Source organism: Schistocerca serialis, chromosome 12, assembly GCF_023864345.2.
Source record: "Schistocerca serialis cubense isolate TAMUIC-IGC-003099 chromosome 12, iqSchSeri2.2, whole genome shotgun sequence".
NCBI lineage: Eukaryota > Metazoa > Arthropoda > Insecta > Orthoptera > Acrididae > Schistocerca > Schistocerca serialis.
This window is the reverse complement of record NC_064649.1, coordinates 146,260,073-146,283,128: the sequence shown is the minus strand read 5'-3', so window position 1 is coordinate 146,283,128 and position 23,056 is coordinate 146,260,073. Positions and strand designations below refer to the sequence as shown.

General features: G+C 40.7%; 1 protein-coding gene and 2 non-coding genes across 5 annotated transcripts in view; all 3 read right to left on the bottom strand.

Moving 5' to 3' along the window:
* Positions 1-23,056, bottom strand: part of LOC126428321 (uridine phosphorylase 1) — a 476,800-nt gene that overhangs the window by 28,242 nt on the left and 425,502 nt on the right. For all 3 annotated transcript variants that reach the window (XM_050090260.1, XM_050090258.1, XM_050090259.1), the window contains exon 2: positions 16,922-17,045. In XM_050090260.1, the coding sequence (XP_049946217.1) occupies positions 16,922-17,045 (124 nt within the window). The remainder of the gene's footprint in view (positions 1-16,921; positions 17,046-23,056) is intronic.
* On the bottom strand, positions 18,571-18,645 carry Trnas-uga (transfer RNA serine (anticodon UGA)). The gene has a single exon. It is a non-coding gene; the product is annotated as a tRNA-Ser (tRNA).
* Positions 22,426-22,500, bottom strand: Trnat-ugu (transfer RNA threonine (anticodon UGU)). The gene has a single exon. It is a non-coding gene; the product is annotated as a tRNA-Thr (tRNA).

The following is a 23,056-nucleotide window of genomic DNA, read 5'->3' as shown; positions in this document are numbered from 1 at the left end:
ACCACCTTTGATGTTTTGGATGTTGACTCAGAGAATAACAAGCACTATATATCTTGGCATGTGATTTTCTTTAAAACCATTATATTATGATCATGTACTGTGACAGGGTCTTGTGGTTATCTTCTTTCATTACTATAACTACTCGTGAGTCCTCTAAGCAATCTTTAGTTGTGTAGTATGCACTACTTACTAAAAATATTTTAGTTACCTTTTCAAACAAATGTAGTTTACCAACACTTTTCATCTCAGCAATTTATTATACAATCTTACTTTCCGGTACCAAATGCATTTTTTTCCTGTGGTAAATGTCAGTCCTTACTGAGTCTTATTTCACAATTATGTATAGAACTACGGGTGAAATACTTAGCAACATTTTCTGGACGCTATGTAGTGCATCACTTTTACTTTTATATGTGCCTATTGACAAAACGACATTTCATCTCCGGAAAGCCAACCATTTTAACTCACAATTTATTACAAAATGTGAAGGAATATAAATGCATAATATGAACTACCTGAGAGATCAAGTCCTTAATGGAAATGGAAACTGCTATGTCTAATTATGTTTATTGTTTTTAAGAAACCTGCTTCAGTGAGTATCAAAGTAGGTCTATCTGGAAACTTGAATCTCCTTACAAACAGAATAATTACAGTTTCATATTTCTTGCTTGAGTATTAGCACATCTGTCATGAGCAAATCTAGGATTCTTGCTTTGCCTAATAATAGCTGAGCTGCAAATGGTGAAAAAGTTTTGAATTTTTATGACAACTGGTTATGGACACATTTGCTACTTGTTAATATCCCTGAGATGTTCCTCCTTGCTTAAAACTGATGAACCAATATGTTTCCCTGTGTCTCAGAGCAGCACGCTAGTTAAGTCTGTGAAGACTTTTTAAGGAAGGGTGTGGTGGTACCTGCCTCCCACACTGTGTATTCTAACGATGTTTTTAAATATGCTGTACTATAATAATGATGTACACGTCAGATCTATCATTGTGGTACTGTTATGTAGTATATCTGACAGGAAGAAGAGTGGTAGTATCCTTGTTGGTGCTTTAACTAGTATAGGCCCCTACTTATTATCAATTATTTGGATTATGATGTGATTTGCCTACATTTAACTCACTATATTTTGGTGGAATAATTTACAGCATATCAGATTCGTACAGAATCTAAAGAAATGATGAAATTGGATATGTGTCATTCTCAAAATTCAGGTACATTTGAACCCCAGGCCCTAGTAAGTATTTTTTTTCCCAAAAATCTTGAATTTACTTTGAAACTATATTAACCCGTTAATCTATTTATTTTTAAATAAAACTATTCAATTTTCTTAAAAATTTGAGTAACAGTATGCAAGATTGTTACTTGACCCTACACCAATCTTTACTGCATTCTGTTAAATTGTGCAATGTATTATAAAAAGTTTTCATTTTTAACCAGTTTAACAATTGGAAAATTAACAATAAGAGAATACTGTACTGTTAGTTAAAATAACTTTTTTAAAGTTCTTTAACAGTTAATCAAACACACTCCCACACTGTAGCCTCGGCTCTGTGAATAAGAGTTATTAGTTCAATAAATGCCTCATGCAGTGCTCTAGTAGCTTTCTTCTTCATGTAAAGAGAACTGCAAGCAGCCATCTTGATTCTTGGGCAGTTATAGTATGCCTTTGTAGAGTTTCAGTTAAATTATTACAATGCCAAGAATAAATACTGGCATTGATGCTGATCATAACCACCATTACTTTGTTGTTTTGGGTAAGTTTTAATCAATTATAGTTGTATTTTTATCAACTGATAGTCCGCCCCCGGCAGCTGAGTGGTCAGTGCGACAACATGTCAATCCTAAGGGTCCTGGTTCGAATCCTGGCTAGGTCGGAAGTTTCTCCACTCAAGGACTGGGTGTTGTGCTGTCCTAATCATCATCATTTCATCCTCATAGACGCGCAAGTTGCCAAAGTGGCGTCAAAATGAAAGACCTGCACCCGGAAAATTGTCTACCTGACAGGAGGCCCTAATCACACGACATTTACATTTATCAACTGATTGCATATTAATTGTAAATTAACACTAAAGAGATAGGAAAGTGTAACCTCAAAATAAGCATATCAACATCTAATTTTGTGAATGTTTCTCACATCTGTTACTCTCACCTCTGTGAAAACTGATTCTCACAGAAGTGAAAATGTAGTAATGGAGTGTTGGTTAGTGATTAAATGATAAAATAAGCTCTCTTATTCGTCAAACTAGAAAAGCTGTGTCCATATACAAGTGAGAAATATATCTTTTAGGTAGGCAGTGATTTTTTAAAAGATGGTTTATGATATTCAAAATATTAAAAGGTTAGCCTCGTGTATCAAAATGGTCCTATTTTATTTACTTATTAAAAAGTAGTGATAGAATTATGCAGCTTATATATGTAGGTTTATATTAATGTTTTATATAATATCCTAAAATATTTTAGTTTCCAAAGCTGTTAACTGCACCCACAACTGTGCTTTGGGCTATGGCCTAAGATTTTTTGGGCAATTTTTATGTATTCCCTGAGAAAGGGAATCTCTCTCACGTATAACAATGAGAAATCATGATAGTTTTAAATCTGATAAACATCAACAACCGACGACAGTACTACTTTGATAATTTGAAAAGTTATAATGTTTTGGTCTGATGTACCATTTGTATCCTGATCTATTCGTATTGTAATAGCATAAACAATTAATAATTATCATTTTATGTTTCAATGGCAATTATTAACCTCTAACTTACCCAATATCCAGATATTTTAAGCACTTCTCGCCTCCATTACAACCAAGCTCACCTCTGTTACTATGCTGAATAAATATTTTAGTGTTTTTTTTCCAAAAAATACAATCTTTCTTGGAACCACTATTGGAGTCGTTATTTACTTGAGTGTGCTAGTATAAAAATATATAAAAATTATTTTCAAATTAAAAAAAATAAATACTGTTTCAAAATACCCCCAAGACAAATTAAGACTATACTATTCCACATTAATATGGTTGTTGTTGTTGTTGTGGTGGTGGTCTTCAGTCCTGAGACTGGTTTGATGCAGCTCTCCATGCTACTCTATCCTGTGCAAGCTTTTTCATCTCCCAGTACCTACTGCAACCTACATCCTTCTGAATCTGCTTAGTGTATTCATCTCTTGGTCTCCCTCTACGATTTTTACCCTCCACGCTGCCCTAACTTCTCTTCTCCCCAATCCTATTCAATACTTCCTCATTAGTTATGTGATCTACCCATCTTATCTTCAGCATTCTTCTGTAGCACCAAATTTCGAAAGCTTCTATTCTCTTCTTGTCCAAACTATTTATCGTCCATGTTTCACTTCCATACATGGCTACACTCCATACAAATACTTTCAGAAATGACTTATGGTATACAGTATGAAATGTGTTTATTTGGAATCAGGCAGAATGCAACACAAACAACGAGGATTCACTTTGAAAATGTTACCCTGAAATACGTTATAATCAATGACATCGTTAATAGGAGTTTACGATTGCAATGTTAACCCAGTTTATAATCCACTAGGAATAAACATATCCAAAACACGCAGTTAAATTTAAGTCCACAATTTTTATCACACTGCCTTCTGACACAATGACAATAAAATTGCATGTCTTCCAAAATTCAGATAATAAACTAAGGAATATCTCAACAGATACTCTTCTACTTAATTGTCAGGAATATGCGTTTGCAAATCCTTGTTGACTAACGACTACCGCGCATGGCGATTTTTGTCACCATGATAAAAATGTTCCCGTCTCTGTCACACGAAGGCATCAAAGCGTAGTGCGCTCACGCAGGATACAATCACTGAACTTTTTTTGAAAACCAAGTGTCGTGTATCGGTATAGATTTTGAACAGACAAGTGTCGCGTATCGGTATAGATTTTGAACAGACGGTCATTATTTACGAACGGCGACACTCGTTTTGCAGCGACAGGCCAATAAGTGGAAAGTTTTAGCCGATGTTTCATAATCTTCGAAAAATCGCAAAAAAAATTTTACATGTGGCCACAAGCTGATTTTTGTGATTTTGGCTTAGACCATGCGGTGCCCATACACCCGACTTCTGAATCTTGCCCGCTGCATGCAGATGTCGCGCGATGGTGAAATGATCACAGTTGCCAGTTCTCGAATAACACTGACGCGGACCATTGTCGATTAATGCGTTTACACGATCTTCACCAAACCCCGAAGGTCTTCCCGAACGTAGAGATTCACTAATGTGAAAACTATTCTCCTCAATACGAGAAAAACATTTCTTTGCCGTGCTCTGTCCAGTTGCTATATCTCCATATACGGCGCAAATGTTTCTGGCTGCCTCTGCTGCTATCATCCCTCGACTGAACTCGCACGAAAGAGAAAGTATGCCGGAAATGTTTCGATTTCTCCACTTGGCACTCCATTTTCTAGCGTCCAGAACTTAATTCAGTGTCTCTAAATGACAATATGTACATTCAAATATCAATATTGCACTACAAATAAAAAATGACAATCGATAACCCACAGCAACCGGAATACCAACATGTACAACAAAAACGCTAAGTACTTGTCCATCAACCTACGAGGGCCGTTCAGAAAGTAACCTCCGGTTGATTTAAAAAAATACACCAAGTTAAATAAAAATATTTTAATATATACATCTTACAACTACATCTTACAACTACATCTTTGCACTATTTTTCTACATAGTCACCATAGCGATTGAGGCACTTATCGTATCTCTTCACAAGCTTTGAAATTCCTTCTGCGTAAAAATCACCCGCTTGTGCCTGGAGCCAGCCTGTGACCGCATCTTTGAGCTCTTCGTCGTCATCAAACCGCTGTGACCCGAGCCATTTCTTCAAATGCATGAAGAGGTGATAATCACTTGGCGCCAGGTCTGGGCTGTAAGGTGGATGGTTGATAACGTCCCACTTGAAGGACTCAAGAAGGGCCGTTGTTCTGCGAGCAGAGTGAGGACGGGCGTTATCGTGCAAAAAAACGATACCGGAAGTCAGCATACCACGGCGTTTGTTCTGTATAGCCCGTCGTAACTTTTTTATTGTTTCACAGTACACGTCTTGATTAATGGTCGTACCACGTTCCATGAATTCAACCAACAACACCCCTTTGGCATCCCAAAACACCGTTGCCATCAGTTTTCTGGCAGAAAAATCTTGCGAGGCTTTTCTTGGTTTGGTAGGCGAATTTGAATGTGCCCACATCTTTGATTGTTCTTTTGTCTCAGGGTTCACGTACTTAATCCAGGTTTCGTCACCGGCCACGATTCTGTTTAACAATGGTTCTCCTTCGTCCTCATAACGTGACAGAAAGTCTAATGCAGAGGCCATTCTTTGAGTTTTGTGGTGGTCGGTAAGAATTTTGGGCACCCATCGTGCACAGAACTTACGGTAACCCAATCTTGCTGTCACTATCTCGTACAAGAGAGTCTTAGAAATCTGTGGAAAACCAGTAGACAACTCCGACATTGAGAAACGTCGATTTTCACGAACTTTTGCATCAACTGTCTGAAAGAGTTCGTCAGTCACCAATGATGGTCTACCACTCCTCTCTTCATCATGAACGTTTTCTCGTCCACTTTTAAATAAACGTACCCATTCACGGACAACTCCTTCACTCATAACTCTTGGTCCGTACACGGCACAAAGCTCACGATGAATAGCTGCTGCAGAATATCCTTTGGCTGTAAAAAACCTTATGACAGCACGCACTTAACATTTGGCGGGGTTTTCTATTGCAGCACACATTTAAAACTGCCACAAAAACTAAATTAGCACAGGTACGACGTTCACTCGACCACGGCTTGATGCCGACTGACCTGTTGAGTGCGTGAACGCACAGATGGCGTCGCTACTACCCCCACAACCCGCACTGTGACCAATCGGAGGTTACTTTCTGAGCCGCCCTCGTATCATCAGATCACTCCCCTGCTACCGTCCGTAAAGTTGACAACGTACCTGCTCATCTGCCCAATAAAAAGTGTTTTAGGGGACCAATGAGAAGCAAGAAGACAGACTAAGTGTTTGTACCGCTGAAATTGAAATCTTCGTATTATCTCGTTGTGGAATTTTAAGATATGTTTGGAGTGTTCTACGCAACTTGCTACACGCGTTATTTTGTAGTTGCTCTGTACATACCTGGAATGAAGACGAGTAGATTAGTTCAAGGTAATATTGGTTGGGAGATCGGGAAACCATCGAATTTCTTAGTAGAAAAATCTTGGCTCCATCCCTGAATAACTCGGGCAGTGCTGCAGAAGACAGTATTTAGGAGTTTGGTACGTCTTATGGATATTTAGTGTATCGATAGATTGATTGGCCAGAACAGATAACCTATATCGGTATCTATTCTGTGCCTTTAAGAGTTATGCATTAACTGCTCAAGCTCGTATTCTAGAATCTGTTTTGTGGTTACATTTGATAGGAAATAATAGCTTAAATAGCCGCCCAAACAGCCAACAACATCCAAATTAGTTCAATGTTCTTAATCAGCATTTTCTGTTTACTTCGAACAGCAAGAGAACCTCGACAGATTATGACATAAATGTAACTTCAGTTCACTGCTACAAAGTACGCCGCTTGCTTGAGTGTTCGTTCACTGCTACAAAGTACGGCGCTTGCGTGAGTGTTCATATCGACTACCTGAAACCAACTCCCACTGCGTCTTTCGTATCTAACGCCGCATCTCACGCCGAGAACTGCATATGCTGCTTCGCAAAATTTGTAAGTAAAAGCTCTTACATAGTTCTTTAAATTTGTAGCAATTTGTTGCTAACTGTGTAATATGTAGACTTGAACTTTTTAACATTGTAATGAATCAAGTGGGCTGATACATTATCATCAGTGACATTGTGTTGTTAATTTTGTCTACGCTGAAGACAACCAACCAGTTAAACATTGCCCGCCGGCCGCGGTGGCCGTGCGGTTCTGGCGCTGCAGTCCGGAACCGCGGGACTGCTACGGTCGCAGATTCGAATCCTGCCTCGGGCATGGGTGTGTGTGATGTCCTTAGGTTAGTTAGGTTTAAGTAGTTCTAAGTTCTGTGGGACTGATGACCTCAGCAGTTAAGTCCCATAGTGCTCAGAGCCATTTGAACCATTTGAAGTATCACTGAAGCAACTGCGCAAAGTGCAGAGAAAACGTCGTTAGCCTATTCAGCTAAGTTCTTCTCTTCACAAAGCTTTTATTTGTTATTTTGAACATGCAGCTAAAATTTCGTGTGAGTAGGGCCTCCCGTCGGGTAGACCGTTCGCCAGATGCAAGTCTTTCGATTTGACACCACTTCGGCGACTTGGGCATCGATGGGGATGAAACGATAATGATTAGGGCAACACAACACCCAGTTCCTGAGCGGAGAAAATCTCCGACCCAGCTGGGAATCGAACCCAGGCCCTTAGGACTGACATTCTGTCGCGCTGACCACTCAGCTGCCGGTGGCGGACAACATGCAGCTTACAATGATGTTTTGCTTTGTTTGTGGTTTGATATCGCAGCTCACAATTTCTTCCTATTCTATTTATTATCACGGCATCATGTTTACTTCATGACGAACACTTTGCGAAAGGCCTAATTCATGCGTTGTAGAGCTCAGGGAGTGAATTGACTATTTCGTTAGGACATCAGGACAATAGAAAGAGCTACTCACCTATGGAAAAAGTTATTTTCGACCCGTCAGTGATTGCTATAATGACGTCGTTCGAGAGAAAATCCTAAGTTCTTATTGCAATCATTAGCAAAACGCTTGCACTCTATTAAATGAGCACGAATTGCTGCTGGTAGAACTCAATAACATTAACATGTTCTCTGAACCTATTATTTTAAAGATCGAGGCGCCAGTCGCCGAAGTGGCGTCAAATCTAAAGACTTGCACCCGGCGAACGGTCAACCCGACGGCAGGCCCTAGTCACACGACATTTTTTTGTGATTTTTCTTTTAAGAAACGATTATTCGCTTTCCATATAGCATTTTACAGTTTCTTCAATTGCGAAGCATTGCCGGGTTCGCTAGTAAAGAAACAAGATTGTAATTCTCTAGCGATGTCTGTATGATCATCATGAAGAGTTTTGCCGCTGAAAATTATTCTTGCGGTCACAAAATATTAAGTCAGCTTAATATAATTATTTTTGTATTAGGTATTTAATTTCTAATTTTTCTTCTGAATATTATACCATCTTGTTTTCTAGCTCATTAAAAGCTGGTAACTTTAATACCCATTATTCTAACATATAAATAGGAATGGAAATGCTCATTTGCAACCACTTGTTAAATCACAATAGTTTCTAGTAACCAAATGAAATGTTATTTCGTCTTCCGCTGGGGTCGGACCCAATATTTTTTTTATGGTTATCATTTTCGTCCTTGACTGTTAACTTTTAAGTAATCATATTATCCATACTTATTATTATTGCGAAATTGTTAAGATGCTACAGTGGTAGGATTCAATACTCTTTCCCCCTGTGTTTCACGAAACTGACGTATTTTGTGCAGAGCTATAGCTTGTTGCAGTTCGTTAGTAATTTCTCGCGTACAGGCGTCATCCTTCGTGAGCAAAATCTTGCTAACGCGACGCTTCGACCCCCGTAATCATCGAACTATCGCCAGCGGTTGAATTGTCTTATGTGAGCGTACACACGCGAAGCAGCGAGCGAAGTGCGGTAAGACGAAACTAACCAGACCAGTTGGATTGATATTTGCGAGCTAAATGGACGCGGTTTGTTTTTAAAGTTAGTGTCTGAGATTTTGATCAGCCCTATTCAAGAACGTTGTGTATTGTGGAACACGAGAAATAAATACGTATTATTATAATACGCTTAATGACATACCGTGTATGGGAGGAAGATGCCAAAATATTTTGTATTACAAGCATTGTGCAAAGAATAGATTACTACTCACCGTATAGTGGAAATGTTGAGTCACAAACGGACACAACAAAAAGACTGCTAAACAAATAGAGTTTACTTGCTTAGCAGTCCTTTGTTGTGCCTGTTTGATACTCAATAGTACCACTATATCGTGAGTAGTAGTCGATCATTTTCACAATATTGTCATTATTTCACGCTGGATTGATTTCCCATTGTTTGGTATTGCAAGTACGTACATATAAAACATGTATTAAGCAGTGTAGTTTACAGTCTTTGCATACGATTTCCTTCAAAATTTAAAATTTTCCCGCTCTTGACGGCTGTTCGCGATGAAGCATTGTATCTCTCTTGCAAATTGTTTTTTAGTCTTTCTTGGTTAATTTTCCAAACACATCCAGGAATTAGCAACCGCAGCGAAATTTACTGACGAGAGATCTCACGTGATGTTTAATGAAGCTATAAGCTTTCACGACATATACTGCATTTTCTACACTGGTTCGCCTGGTTTTTGCAGAAGTCGAAAATGAGATATTATGGAATAAAATGAACATTTTACCACTATTTTTGCCCTCGACAATCGATAGTTGTACCTGTCTTTAGCGTCACTTACAGTCGTTCTTTTTAGAGAAAAGGCATAATTAAATGTTCCTTCAGTGGAAATGCTTCGTTCCGTAGAAAAACGGTTGGTGCTCTAGATCTACATCTACATTTATTCTCCGCAAGCCACCCAACGGTGTGTGCGGAGGGCACTTTACGTGCCACTGTCATTACCTCCCTCCCTTTCCTATTCCAGTGGTTCGCGGGAAGAACGACTGCCGGAAAGCCTCCGTGCGCGCTCGAATCTCTCTAATTTTACATTCGTTATGTCCTCGGGAGGTATAAGTAGGGGGAAGCAATATATTCGATACCTCATCCAGAGCCGCGCGGGATTAACCGAGCGGTCTAGGGCGCTGCAGTCATGGACTGTGCGGCTGGTCCCGGCGGAGATTCGAGTCCTCCCTCGGGCATGGGTGTGTGTGTTTGTCCTTAGGATAATTTAGGTTAAGTAGTGTGTAAGCTTAGGGGCTGATGACCTTAGAAGTCCCATAAGATTTCACACACACCTCATCCAGAAACGCACCCTTTCGAAACCTGGCGAGCAAGCTACACCGCAATGCAGAGCGCCTCTCTTGCAGAGTCTGCCACTTGAGTTTGCTAAACATCTCCGTAACGCTATCACGCTTACCAAATAACCCTGTGACGAAACGCGCCGCTCTTCTTTGGATCTTCTCTATCTCCTCTGTCAACCCGACCTGGTACGGATCCCACACTGATGAGCAATACTCAAGTATAGGTCGAACGAGTGTTTTGTAAGACACCTCCTCTGTTGATGTACTACATTTTCTAAGCACTCTCCCAATGAATCTCAAACCAATTAATTCTATATGATCATTCCACTTCAAATCGTTCCGCACGCATACTCCCAGATATTTTACAGAAGTAACTGCTACCACTGTTTGTTCCGCTATCATATAATTATACGATAAAGGATCCTTCTTTCTGTGTATTCGCAATACATTACATTTGTCTATGTTAAGGGTCAGTTGCCACTCCCTGCACCAAGTGCCTATCCACTGCAGATCTTCCTGCATTTCGCTACAATTTTCTAATGCTGCAACTTCTCTGTATACTACAGCATCATCCGCGAAAAGCCGCATGGAATTTCCGACACTATCTACTAGGTCATTAATATATATTGTGAAAAGCAATGGTCCCATAACACTCCCCTGTGGCACGCCAGAGGTTACTTTAACGTCTGTAGACGTCTCTCCATTGATAACAACATGCTGTGTTCTGTTTGCTAAAAACTCTTCAATCCAGCCACACAGCTGGTCTGATATTCCGTAGGCTCTTACAGTGCGGAACTGTATCGAACGCCTTCCGGAAGTCAAGAAAAATAGCATCTACCTGGGAGCCTGTATCTAATATTTTCTGGGTCTCATGAACAAATAAAGCGAGTTGGGTCTCACACGATCGCTGTTTCCTGATCCGCTGATCTGGAGCTTAGCAAAAAATCTTCTTTGCATATTTTTGGTCCTCCCATTTTTTGTTGCATGTGTAAAGGCGCATTTGGCAAGAAAGACCTGCGTCGTTTTCTTTGCCGCAGGAGGCCACGTTCGTCACAACAAACCCATAATTTAAATTAGTGTCAGCTAATAATCAAGTCGAGGAGGATCTGTAGCAATAATATATGGAAAAAGATTTTTTGTTTTTATACTAACGTTTTACAGCATCCTCGATGTAATCAAACGTTGTATGTAACATTCCAGCATATTGCTTGAATACCAAAGATTGACATTTCAACTCTTTATACAAATGACGAAATTCTCCATGAATATGCATTTCAGAACACACAAAACTAGTTTCACTGCTTTGTCGTAGACAATGTTTCTTCAGTCTTTGACACGTAAGATAAGTTTTCCATGTAAAATTTCTTTCGTCCGACCATAATGAATATGCTGTACTCACCGCGGCCGCGTTCGTATTAGATTCCTCGCGTTTGACAGGGTGGTAGTTTGCATTCGAGCCATAGTAATCAATTAACAAAAAGAAATTTCCGATATTTCACTGTAGATTCGCATTCATTAATGGTACACAATCATGATATCGGCTTTTCAGCAGTTCTCAGGTCCAATTTCAAATATCAAAACATACCCGACCTGTCTAAATGACATGTCATCGTCGAAACAACATTTATCTGGTCCTATAAACCAATCGTTGTGTTAAAGAGTATGAATATATATCAGATACATCCAATATGGCTGAAATCGTGCATAGCAAATAAACACTAATGAACTGTGCTGCGTATTTAACAGCCAATACATTGCTGTAATCTACATTACATAAGTCCACATATCGACAGTCGTTAATATTTGTCAGCACAAAGACAGAGATCGTTAACATCAATCGATTTGTGGAAATGAGGAATTGGGTAACAGCTCTGTATTGGCTGCTAAATTCTCATTACAGTTCGTTAATGTTTGCTATGTACAACTGAAATACCTGTAAAAATTAGTATTTTTCTTAAGCACTTTGTTCAATTGTGAGAAGGGATCTTCTGCTGTGGAAAATTTATTATTACAACTACTGTGAACTATTTTAAGTTTCTGCTATTGAGAGTCCTTTCACATCGAATGATTCACAACGTAATTCAATTCTGTAGTAACAGACAGAACGACGAAGCCGCTTGGAATCTTAAATTTAATTTCTGAATATCTTGTCAAGAGGAAGGTCGGATGTTTGCTAAACGTTCCACAAACAGAAAAGCAAACATAGTAACGCAGGGTCATGTTTCCACTATGACTACGAAACAAATACACGCTCTTCTCTAGTTAACTTTCTATTCATGATTCCCAGACAAGAAGAAGAAACATAACCTCAAAATGCTAGTGTCAACTGACTTATGGTTACCACGTACAAGTCAAGTTTGCAGCTGACTACCACTACACTAGGCAAAACAAAAGAAGGATTGAGACAACTGAATAATGACCCACCCTGTACATTGACTCAAACACGCGTGATCATTGTGCGACGTAAAGGCGCCCGTAAACGAGCAAGCTTGTTTGTCAAATACGCCTTTGTCTAGCCGCTGATTTGTCAAGCAAGCTCACACACGTACAGAGCGTTTCTCAATTTAACCTCACTTTGAAGCAACGCTGTGCTTGTTGGTGAGTATTCTCGACGGTAGGGATTTACCCACGGAAACCTGCTAAAGGAAATATTACTCTAAGACCCCGATAATGAAATCAACTTTCTTCGAATGGACAATGAAACTTATTTGTCAAATTCGCTGTTACCTAGGCACGGGTGTGCCAAACAAGCCCGTAAAGCTTGTCAACGTAATCTTACTCATAAAGCAGGCGCGTTTAGTGTATGCTGTATTTTTGCGATAGTGGGAATGGCTACAAATACAGATAAAGTATTTCTAACATTGGCTGTGGCATGGTTTAAAGAAGAAGAAGAAGAAGAAGAAGAAGAAGAAGAAGAAAAGACGCTGGTCCTGGGAATTGTTTAAAGTAAGAAATATACATATGACAACTTGTTAATGGGCAATGTTCCTCAGAAACTGATTATTACATCCGCTTTCTGCAGATGGACAGTGAAACGTTTAATAACTTGTTTAGAGTTCCTTCGCTCTCAAACTGAAAAATAAGGCGTTTGCGAAAATTTATTCACTTCCAGTGGCTCTTCTGGTGCCAGTTCATTAACATATCACAACGTGAGAACATTTAGCCCACTTCGTCCGCGGAAGAACCGGAGAACAGCAATTCCTTATATTTCATTGCACTCGCGCTAGTATAACATGTGTAAATACTGACTTTGTTCTTAACCGCTTCCTGCATAATATACGGCTGGGAAATATGTGATACCTCTACCATTTTGTTAATTGTCAGTGCTACTTTGTTTTTATCCTCGATCGTAGTTTTCATAGTTGTGAAAACTCGCGATACTGTGAGATAAATATACGTATGTTATTTACAAATTCACAGACATTATTGCCGGCCTGAGTGGCCGTGCGGTTCTAGGCGCTGCAGTCTGGAACCGCTACGGTCGCAGGTTCGAATCCTGCCTCGGGCATGGATGTGTGTGATGTCCTTAGGTTAGTTAGGTTTAATTAGTTCTAAGTTCTAGGGGACTGATGACCCCAGAAGTCCCATAGTGCTCAGAGCCATTTGAACCAAACCCACTTAAATCTTGATAACCTGCCATTGTAGCGGCAGTAGCCGATCTAACTGCGCCAGATACTTGTTTATACAAGCGTCGCAGACCACAGCGCCATATTCTGCCTGTTTACATGTCTCTGCATTTGAATACGTATGCCTATACCGGTTTCTCTGGCGCTTCTGTGTATAATCTATCACATCTGCTGTAGTCTCTAAGGTATCCAAGGAGTTTCCAGGGTACGAATTTTGAGGCCACTCTTCAACAATGTGTCTGATAGTCTGTCTTTGGAAGCCACAGTTGCACTCCGCAGTGATATTCTTGCTCCATCTGTATAGTAGGTGACCGTAACTCTCATGGTCGGTTTGGATCATGTCGATGATACGCCATATCCTTCGAAGCAGATCAAGTTCCCGTGAGTTTTTGTTGGCTTGGAGAAAGCTATGGAGCTGTGGTAACGTGCTGTTATACCGTTCTTGCGTCCAAGCTACTTAATGGTTACCAAGTTGCTAGATGTTCTGAGTGGGGGATGTCTGGTGCGGAGTCTGTTCATTTGGCCAGAAGGGGGGTGGGGGAAGGGGATGAGGATGATTGCAGAGATCGGCGGGAAAAAGAGATGGACAGAGAGAAGAGGAGGGCAAAAAACGGACAGGGGGAGGACCAGACTGACAGAGTAGGGCAGGAGGAGATGAACTAATAGAAAATATTCTTCTACGTCTATAAATATTGAGTCATATTCGTAGTACATTATTTAAAAAACCGTCGCTTGCCATGTAGACAACAGATTTATTCAATCCCTGAATCTAGACTGTCAATTTCTAGAAAAAGTGGCTAATAAAGCAGTTTTTAATTTATATTTGAAATGGTAGCTATTCCGAATTTCTTGCTTTATATTATGCAGACGCTTGTTGAATATCTTGCAGTAGCGTACATAGCAAAGTCTATATGAATATTATTTTTGTGACTGTATAGCACAGTTCAATTGAAACTGTTGTTTATTATCAGAAACAAAACAATTAAGAAGTAAATGTATTGTGTGTAATGATCCCAAGACGGTTACAAAGGCTTCTGCAAGATGGACAGTTATCTACTTTACACAATATTCTCATTACTCGCTCTTGCTGAACCAACACTTAATTTACTTTAGGTGCACTGGCCCAAATGATGATTCCAGCAGACAACGGGGAATGAAAATACCCAAAATAGGCCAACACTTTTGTTTTTCGATCAACAAAAAGGTAGATGCTTACAACGAACAGTACGTCTTGATTTGTTTATCGATGTGTTCGGTTTATTTATTTGAACATACTCCACTCCATTTCAACTTGTTATCCAGCTACACCATAAGTAATTTTCCACACTGTGCTTCATTCAGTGTATTATCATTAATATCAACGTCTGGTGGTGAAATGTTATCTTGTTTCAGACTGCAAAATGTGTTGTTGTGAGGTAAAGACAAACTATTAGCTGGACAGTACTGCAAGTAGCTCACAGCTACCTGAGCAGTGTCTGCTAGATCTGAATGCTTGTCATCATCAAACCTTACAGTTTTTGAACTGCCCTTTCAAGTCACAGAAAGATCATTTATGTAGGTTAGAAACAAACGTGAACCCAGTACCGATGAGGGTGGCCCCCACATTTAATATTCCCCCATTCTGAGGTTATTTTTGTGCCTGAGATACAGTCTGTTAATGAGAACCTCTGTTTCGTCTTATACAGGGTTTCTCTAAATGAAGTTTGTATTTGACGTGTCAAAATAAAATAGAGCTTGCAGTCTATTCGACATAAATCTTTATTATTGAAATTACAATTTGAGAATTTACTTTTTAAAAATGTCATTTAAATGCAATCCATCTCGCCTAAGCGATGAACAAAATTTTGTATGACGGCTCGGCATGTAAACACTGCGATGGCTCTCAGTTCGCTACAGATATTTTCTTTCAGTTATTCCGGAGGAGTCGGATTATTAACACAATTTCGATATCTACATAATAAAAAATCCACGGAGCCCAAATCTGGACAGTGTAGGGACCAATTTATGTCACCCCTCCTAAAGGGAAAATTTCACGAACTCTCACTATAACCGCATTGGATGTGTGTGGTGTGGCTCCGTCTTGCTGAAACCATGTTTTTTTTTTTTTTATTCAGGCACCGAAAAGTCGTTTAATATCGCCACATGACGTTTCGAATCCACTGTAACTGCATGACTGCTCTTGTCTTCGAAAAAGCATGGCAGTCCATGTAGTAATGTTTGGCGCGTGAAGGTGTTTCTCATGCTTCTGTTTAGGAATCGTGACCGTTCAGGTGAAAATGAGCCTCGTCAAAAAACAAGGTGATGTTAAATGAAGGGCAGTCAGTCACATCATTAAAGACCTGCAGCGTTATGTCTGGTATCCTCAAGCTTTAATTGTTGCACCAATTGGATTTTCTAAGGGTGCAGTTTAAGGTATTTTTGCAGAATTCGGTTCAATGGCGATCTGTGCACATTTAAAGAACTTGCAGGCTTACGAATGGAGAAGTTAGGATAGTCTCGAACAGGCGGATTTACACTCTCCGCCGATTGGTCCGTTCTTAATGAACTTGGTCACCCGGAATTCCACTTGGCCAGTGTTGAAACTGTTTCCTCAAACGTTCTGATTCATTTCTGGATAAGGAGAACACGTCGAGCACCATTTAAATTATGTAGTTGACGGTTACTGCAAAATTTCCGCCGTGCTACAATCGCCGAATCACCGTTTATGCAAAAATTTCCGCACACAGAACGCGCAGTCCACTCTAGAAGCGTTCCATAACGACTGAATTCATAAAGGCCAAGCAAGCGATGAACGTACCCCATACTCTCCTCCGATCTGTTGCACATGCGCAGACAGCTCTTCAAATATAGTTTTTTTTGAGACATCCTGTGGAGAGCTGCCAATAATACCGCACGACTTAAGTTTGTTAGGTACAATTTTGTGACCCACACAATCAAAGGTTTACGCAACAGATAATTGCTCTTGTTTAGCTCTACTGCCACTTCATTTGTGAGGTCTCTTATCGGTATCTGTGGGAAGAACACTTTACGAAAACAAAACTGAAAGGCGGGTTAACAAGTTCTGCTCAGACGGTGTCAGTATTCCACCATAAACCGCATCCTCAAATAGTTTTGAAAAGAGTGAGGTCTGTAACTAAAAATAGTTTATATCTAATTCTGTAGAGATTTAAGCCTGTCAAGAAATACGGCGCAAGTCATTGACTGATAATAAAGATAGCTGGAGGCTTAATTCAGTTACCATGTCGCAAGATAGATAATTAAATAACTTGTGAAAAGTAATAATTGCTTACCTTCACGTCCCCAAACATCGAGACCAGGTCATGCGATTCGCTACCAAGAGCAATATGGTACAGAATGTCCTGGTCCATAAGTTCAATGTGTGGGTTTCTAAGGCGGACCGATCCATCAGGATACCTGGAACAAACAGCAAACATGGTATTATGACTAACTTGTAATCAGTATTTGCGTAGTGCCTTAATCAAGTAACGCAAAGTCTGAAGAGTTTCCAACAATGACCGAAGTTTTTAGAATTATTATACAAAACTGAACACTACAGATGCAAAACTATCACAAATACACAACTGATGACTATCAAACAAAATTGGCGAACAAGCTGAAAAAAAAATAAATTTAATATCGGTGCAGAACAGCCAATATGCACTGGAAATGACTCAGACCTTAGAATCGGCGGCTATAAACAGTGCCGCATTTATCCAACAACCACGGCCTATTCGCCAAATAATATAAAAAAAAATCACCTATATATCGTAACGTGGTGGACTGCGCGGAACCAAACACGTCAGTGCGAAAGAAGGCTATTACTTACGGTAAGTCTTGTGGATTTTCTACTGGAACAAGAGCTGTTGCATTAGGCAAGGGGCGAATGAACCGCCTTCGATTTCGAACCGCGCCGACAAAGGGCAACAAATACGTGATTCGCATTTGAATTTCTGTGTGATTCTCGGAGTAAAAGCACACAGGGACATTCGAGCGACGTTCATTTTTTTAATTATATATTACAGCCTCAGGTCATACAGTTGGTATCATTGGCGAATGCGGCTTGTTACCAAGTAATCATCAGATGATCTATTTACAAAGAAAGAAAAAGGGTGATATTAAAATAGCAGGAAACTGAATTACAACTCAAGCAAACTTCTGCTCACCGCTGTACGTACTTGAATACAGTGCGTACTAACTCGTCAACACAACAGGCCGACGAGTCGGCCGCGATGTTAATGTATCTGCGCTCTGGTTGTTGGGACTGAATGCTACAGTTAAATATGTATAAGCTTGGTAACTCCTAAATCGCAAACATATGATTAAAAACATTCAAACTGTGAAACTGAGCCAGGGTAAAATCTTTTTCCACGTGCGCATTAGATCCCCGTACCCCTGATTATTTAAAGATTCGAACTCTCATGTACATATAAAGTAGCATCGTACTTTTGATTACTTTGCCGGCCGCTGGTGGCCGAGCGGTTCTGGCGGTACAGTCTGGAACCGCGCGACCGCTACGGTCGCAGGTTCGAATCCTGCCTCGGGCATGGATGTTTGTGATGTCCTTAGGTTAGTTAGGTTTAAGTAGTTCTAAGTTCTAGGGGACTTATGACCTCAGCAGTTGAGTCCCATAGTGCTCAGAGCCATTTGAACCATTTTTTTTTATTACTTTGCAAATGAGTTAATGCGTCAAATATTTGACTTTAAGCAGGTAAACGAGAAGTGGTTTAAAAATTGTTTGGAATTATGTTAGAAGATTGTTGCAAGTCGCAGATACTCTCATTATGAAACACTGCTCGAGTATAGTCCGGGTAGTGTGCGCTCCACAGCAAGCAAAATCTAGTTTTTCGCACAACTCACTGTTTATGAAATGATAATTAAATGGACACCCTAGCTGCAAACGGGTGTTTATGTACTTCATTGGGGATATGTTGAAAATGTGTGCCCCGACCGGGACTCGAACCCGGGATCTCCTGCTTTCATGGCAGACGCTCTATCCATCTGAGCCACCGCGGGCACAGAGGATAGTGCGTCTGCAGAGACTTATCCCGTGCACGCTCCCCGTGAGATGCACATTCCCAACATGTCCACACCACTACATTCGTAGTGCGCCTAATAGATGTTTGCCCATCATACTCATTACTCGTGGCAGAATAATCTACCAAGTCCCGTACGAGTTCGGGCATAGCGTGTGCGTTCGCACAAGAAGGTCAATGGCCGGGAAGCCATATTTTACCTATATATGACGGTAGTATCTGTTCCCGAAAGAACAGTTACCGTGGATGACCATGCAGCTTTGCTAGAAATGAAATGATAATTAAATGGACCCCCCCTCCCCCCTACCATGAACCATGGACCTTGCCGTTGGTGGGGAGGCTTGCGTGCCTCAGCGATACAGATAGCCGTACCGTAGGTGCAACCACAACGGAGGTGTATCTGTTGAGAGGCCAGACAAACGTGTGGTTCCTGAAGAGGGGCAGCAGCCTTTTCAGTAGTTGCAAGGGCAACAGTCTGGATGATTGACTGATCTGGCCTTGTAACAATAACCAAAACGGCCTTGCTGTGCTGGTACTGCGAACGGCTGAAAGCAAGGGGAAACTACAGCCGTAATTTTTCCCGAGGGCATGCAGCTTTACTGTATGGTTAAATGATGATGGCATCCTCTTGGGTAAAATATTCCGGAGGTAAAATAGTCCCCCCATCGGATCTCCGGGCGGGGCTACTCAAGAGGATGTCGTTATCAGGAGAAAGAAAACTGGCGTTCTACGGATCGGAGCGTGGAATGTCAGATCCCTTAATCGGGCAGGTAGGTTAGAAAATTTAAAAAGGGAAATGGATAGGTTAAAGTTAGATATAGTGGGAATTAGTGAAGTTCGGTGGCAGGAGGAACAAGACTTCTGGTCAGGTGACTACAGGGTTATAAACACAAAATCAAATAGGGGTAATGCAGGAGTAGGTTTAATAATGAATAGGAAAATAGGAATGCGGGTAAGCTACTACAAACAGCATAGTGAACGCATTATTGTGGCCAAGATAGATACGAAGCCCACACCTACTACAGTAGTACAAGTTTATATGCCAACTAGCTCTGCAGATGACGAAGAAATTGAAGAACTGTATGATGAAATAAAAGAAATTATTCAGATAGTGAAGGGAGACGAAAATTTAATAGTCATGGGTGACTGGAATTCGAGTGTAGGAAAAGGGAGAGAAGGAAACGTAGTAGGTGAATATGGATTGGGGCTAAGAAATGAAAGAGGAAGCCGCCTGGTAGAATTTTGCACAGAGCACAACATAATCATAGCTAACACCTGGTTTAAGAATCATCAAAGAAGGTTGTATACATGGAAGAACCCTGTAGATACTAAAAGGTATCAGATAAGATTATATAATGGTAAGACAGAGATTTAGGAACCAGGTTTTAAATTGTAAGACATTTCCAGGGGCAGATATGGACTCTGACCACAATCTATTGGTTATGACCTGTAGATTAAAACAAGAAACTGCAAAAAGGTGGGAATTTAAGGAGATGGGACCTGGATAACTGAAAGAACCAGAGCTTGTACAGAGTTTCAGGGAGAGCATTAGGGAACAATTGACAGGAATGGGGGAAAGAAATTCAATAGAAGAAGAATGGGTAGCTTTGAGAGATGCAGTAGTGAAGGCAGCAGAGGATCAATTAGGTAAAAAGACGAGGGCTAGTAGAAATCATTGGGTAACAGAAGAAATATTGAATTTAATTAATGAAAGGAGAAAATATAAAAATGCAGTAAATGAAGCAGCCAAAAAGGAATACAAACGTCTCAAAAATGAGATCGACAGGAAGTGCAAAATGGCTAAGCAGGGATGGCTAGAGGACAAATGTAAGGATGTAGAGGCTTATCTCACTAGGGGTAAGATAGATACTGCCTAAAGGAAAATTAAAGAGACCTTTGGAGATAAGAGAACGACTTGTATGAACATCAAGAGCTCAGATGGAAACCCAGTTCTAAGCAAAGAAGGGAAAGCAGAAAGGTGGAAGGAGTATATAGAGGATCTACACAAGGGCGATGTACTTGAGGACAATATTATGGAAATGGAAAAGGATGTAGATGAAGATGAAATGGGAGATACGATACTGCGTGAAGAGTTTGACAGAGCACTGAAAGACCTGAGTTGAAACAAGGCCCCCGGAGTAGACAACATTCCATTGGAACTACTGACGGCCTTGGGAGAGCCAGTCCTGACAAAACTCTACCATCTGGTGAGCAAGATGTATGAAACAGGTGAAATACCCTCAGACTTCAAGAAGAATATAATAATTCCAATCCCAAAGAAAGCAGGTGTTGACAGATGTGAAAATTACCGAACAATCAGTTTAATAAGCCACAGCTGCAAAATACTAACACAAATTCTTTACAGACGAATGGAAAAACTAGTAGAAGCCGACCTCGGGGAAGATCAGTTTGGATTCCGTAGAAACACTGGAAGACGTGAGGCAATACTGACCTTACGACTTATCTTAGAAGAAAGATTAAGGAAAGGCAAACCTACGTTTCTAGATTTGTAGACTTAGAGAAAGCTTTTGACAATGTTGACTGGAATACTCTCTTTCAAATTCTAAAGGTGGCAGGGGTAGAATACAGGGAGCGAAAGGCTATTTACAATTTTTACAGAAATCAGATGGCAGTTATAAGAGTCGAGGGACATAAAGAGAAGCAGTGGTTGGGAAGGGAGTGAGACAGGGTTGTAGCCTCTCCCCGATGTTATTCAATCTGTATATTGAGCAAGCAGTAAAGGAAACAAAAGAAAAATTCGGAGTAGGTATTAAAATCCATGGAGAAGAAATAAAAACTTTGAGGTTCGCCGATGACATTGTAATTCTGTCAGAGACAGCAAAGGACTTGCAAGAGCAGTTGAATAGAATGGACAGTGTCTTGAAAGGAGGATATAAGATGAACATCAACAAAAGCAAAACGAGGATAATGGAATGTAGTCGAATTAAGTCGGGTGATGCTGATGGGATTAGATTAGGAAATGAGACACTTAAAGTAGTAAAGGAGTTTTGCTACTTGGGGAGCAAAATAACTGATGATGGTCGAAGTAGAGAGGATGTAAAATGTAGACGGGCAATGGCAAGGAAAGCGTTTCTGAAGAAGAAAAATTTGTTAACATCGAGTATAGATTTAAATGTCATGAAGTCGTCGTTTGGAGTGTCGCCATGTATGGAAGTGAAACGTGGACGATAAATAGTTTAGTCAAGAAGAGAATAGAAGCTTTCGAAATGTGGTGCTACAGAAGAATGCTGAAGATTAGATGGGTAGATCACATAACTAATGAGGAAGTATTGAATAGGATTGGGGAGAAGAGAAGTTTGTGGCACAACTTGACCAGAAGAAGGGATCGGTTGGTAGGACATGTTCTGAGGCATCAAGGGATAACCAATTTAGTTCAAAATGGTTCAAATGGCTCTGAGCACTATGGGACTTAACATCTATGGTCATCAGTCCCCTAGAACTTAAAACTACTTTATTCTAACTAACCTAAGGACAGCACACAACACCAATTTAGTATTAGAGGGCAGCGTGGAGGGTAAAAATCGTAGAGGGAGACCAAGAGATGAATACACTAAGCAGATTCAGAAGGATGTAGGTTGCAGTAGGTACTGGGAGATGAAGAAGCTTGCACAGGATAGAGTAGCATGGAGAGCTGCATCAAACCAGTCTCAGGACTGAAGACCACAACAACAACAATTAAATGGACACCCTAGCTGCAAACAGGCGTTGATGTACTACATTGGGGATATGTTGAAAATGTGTGCCCCGACCGGGACTTGAACCCGGGATCTCCTGCTTACATGGCAGACGCTCTATCCATCTGAGCCACCGCGGGCACAGAGGATAGTGCGACTGCAGGGACTTATCCCTTGCACGCTCCCCGTGAGATCCACATTCCCAACATGTCCACACCACTACATTCGTAGTGCGCCTAATAGATGTTTGCCCATCATACTCGTTACTCGTGGCAGAATAATCTACCAAGTCCCGTACGAGTTCGGGTATAGCGTGTGCGTTCGCACAAGAAGGTCAATGGCCGGGAAGCCATATTTTAACTATATATGACGGTAGTATCTGTTCCCGGGTCCGGCCCCGGTAGCTGAGTGGTCAGCGTGACGGAATGTCAAGCCTAAGGTGCCGGGTTCGATTCCCGGCTGGGTCGGAGATTTTCTCCGCTCAGGGACTGGGCGTTGTGTTGTCCTAATCGTCATCATTTCATCCCCATCGACGCGCAGGTCGCCGAAGTGGCGTCAAATCGAAAGACTTGCATCTGGCGAACGGTCTACCCGACGGGGGGTATTAGCCACACGACATTTCATTTCATTTCATCTGTTCCCGAAAGAACAGTTACCGTGGATGACCATGCAGCTTTGCTAGAAATGAAATGATAAT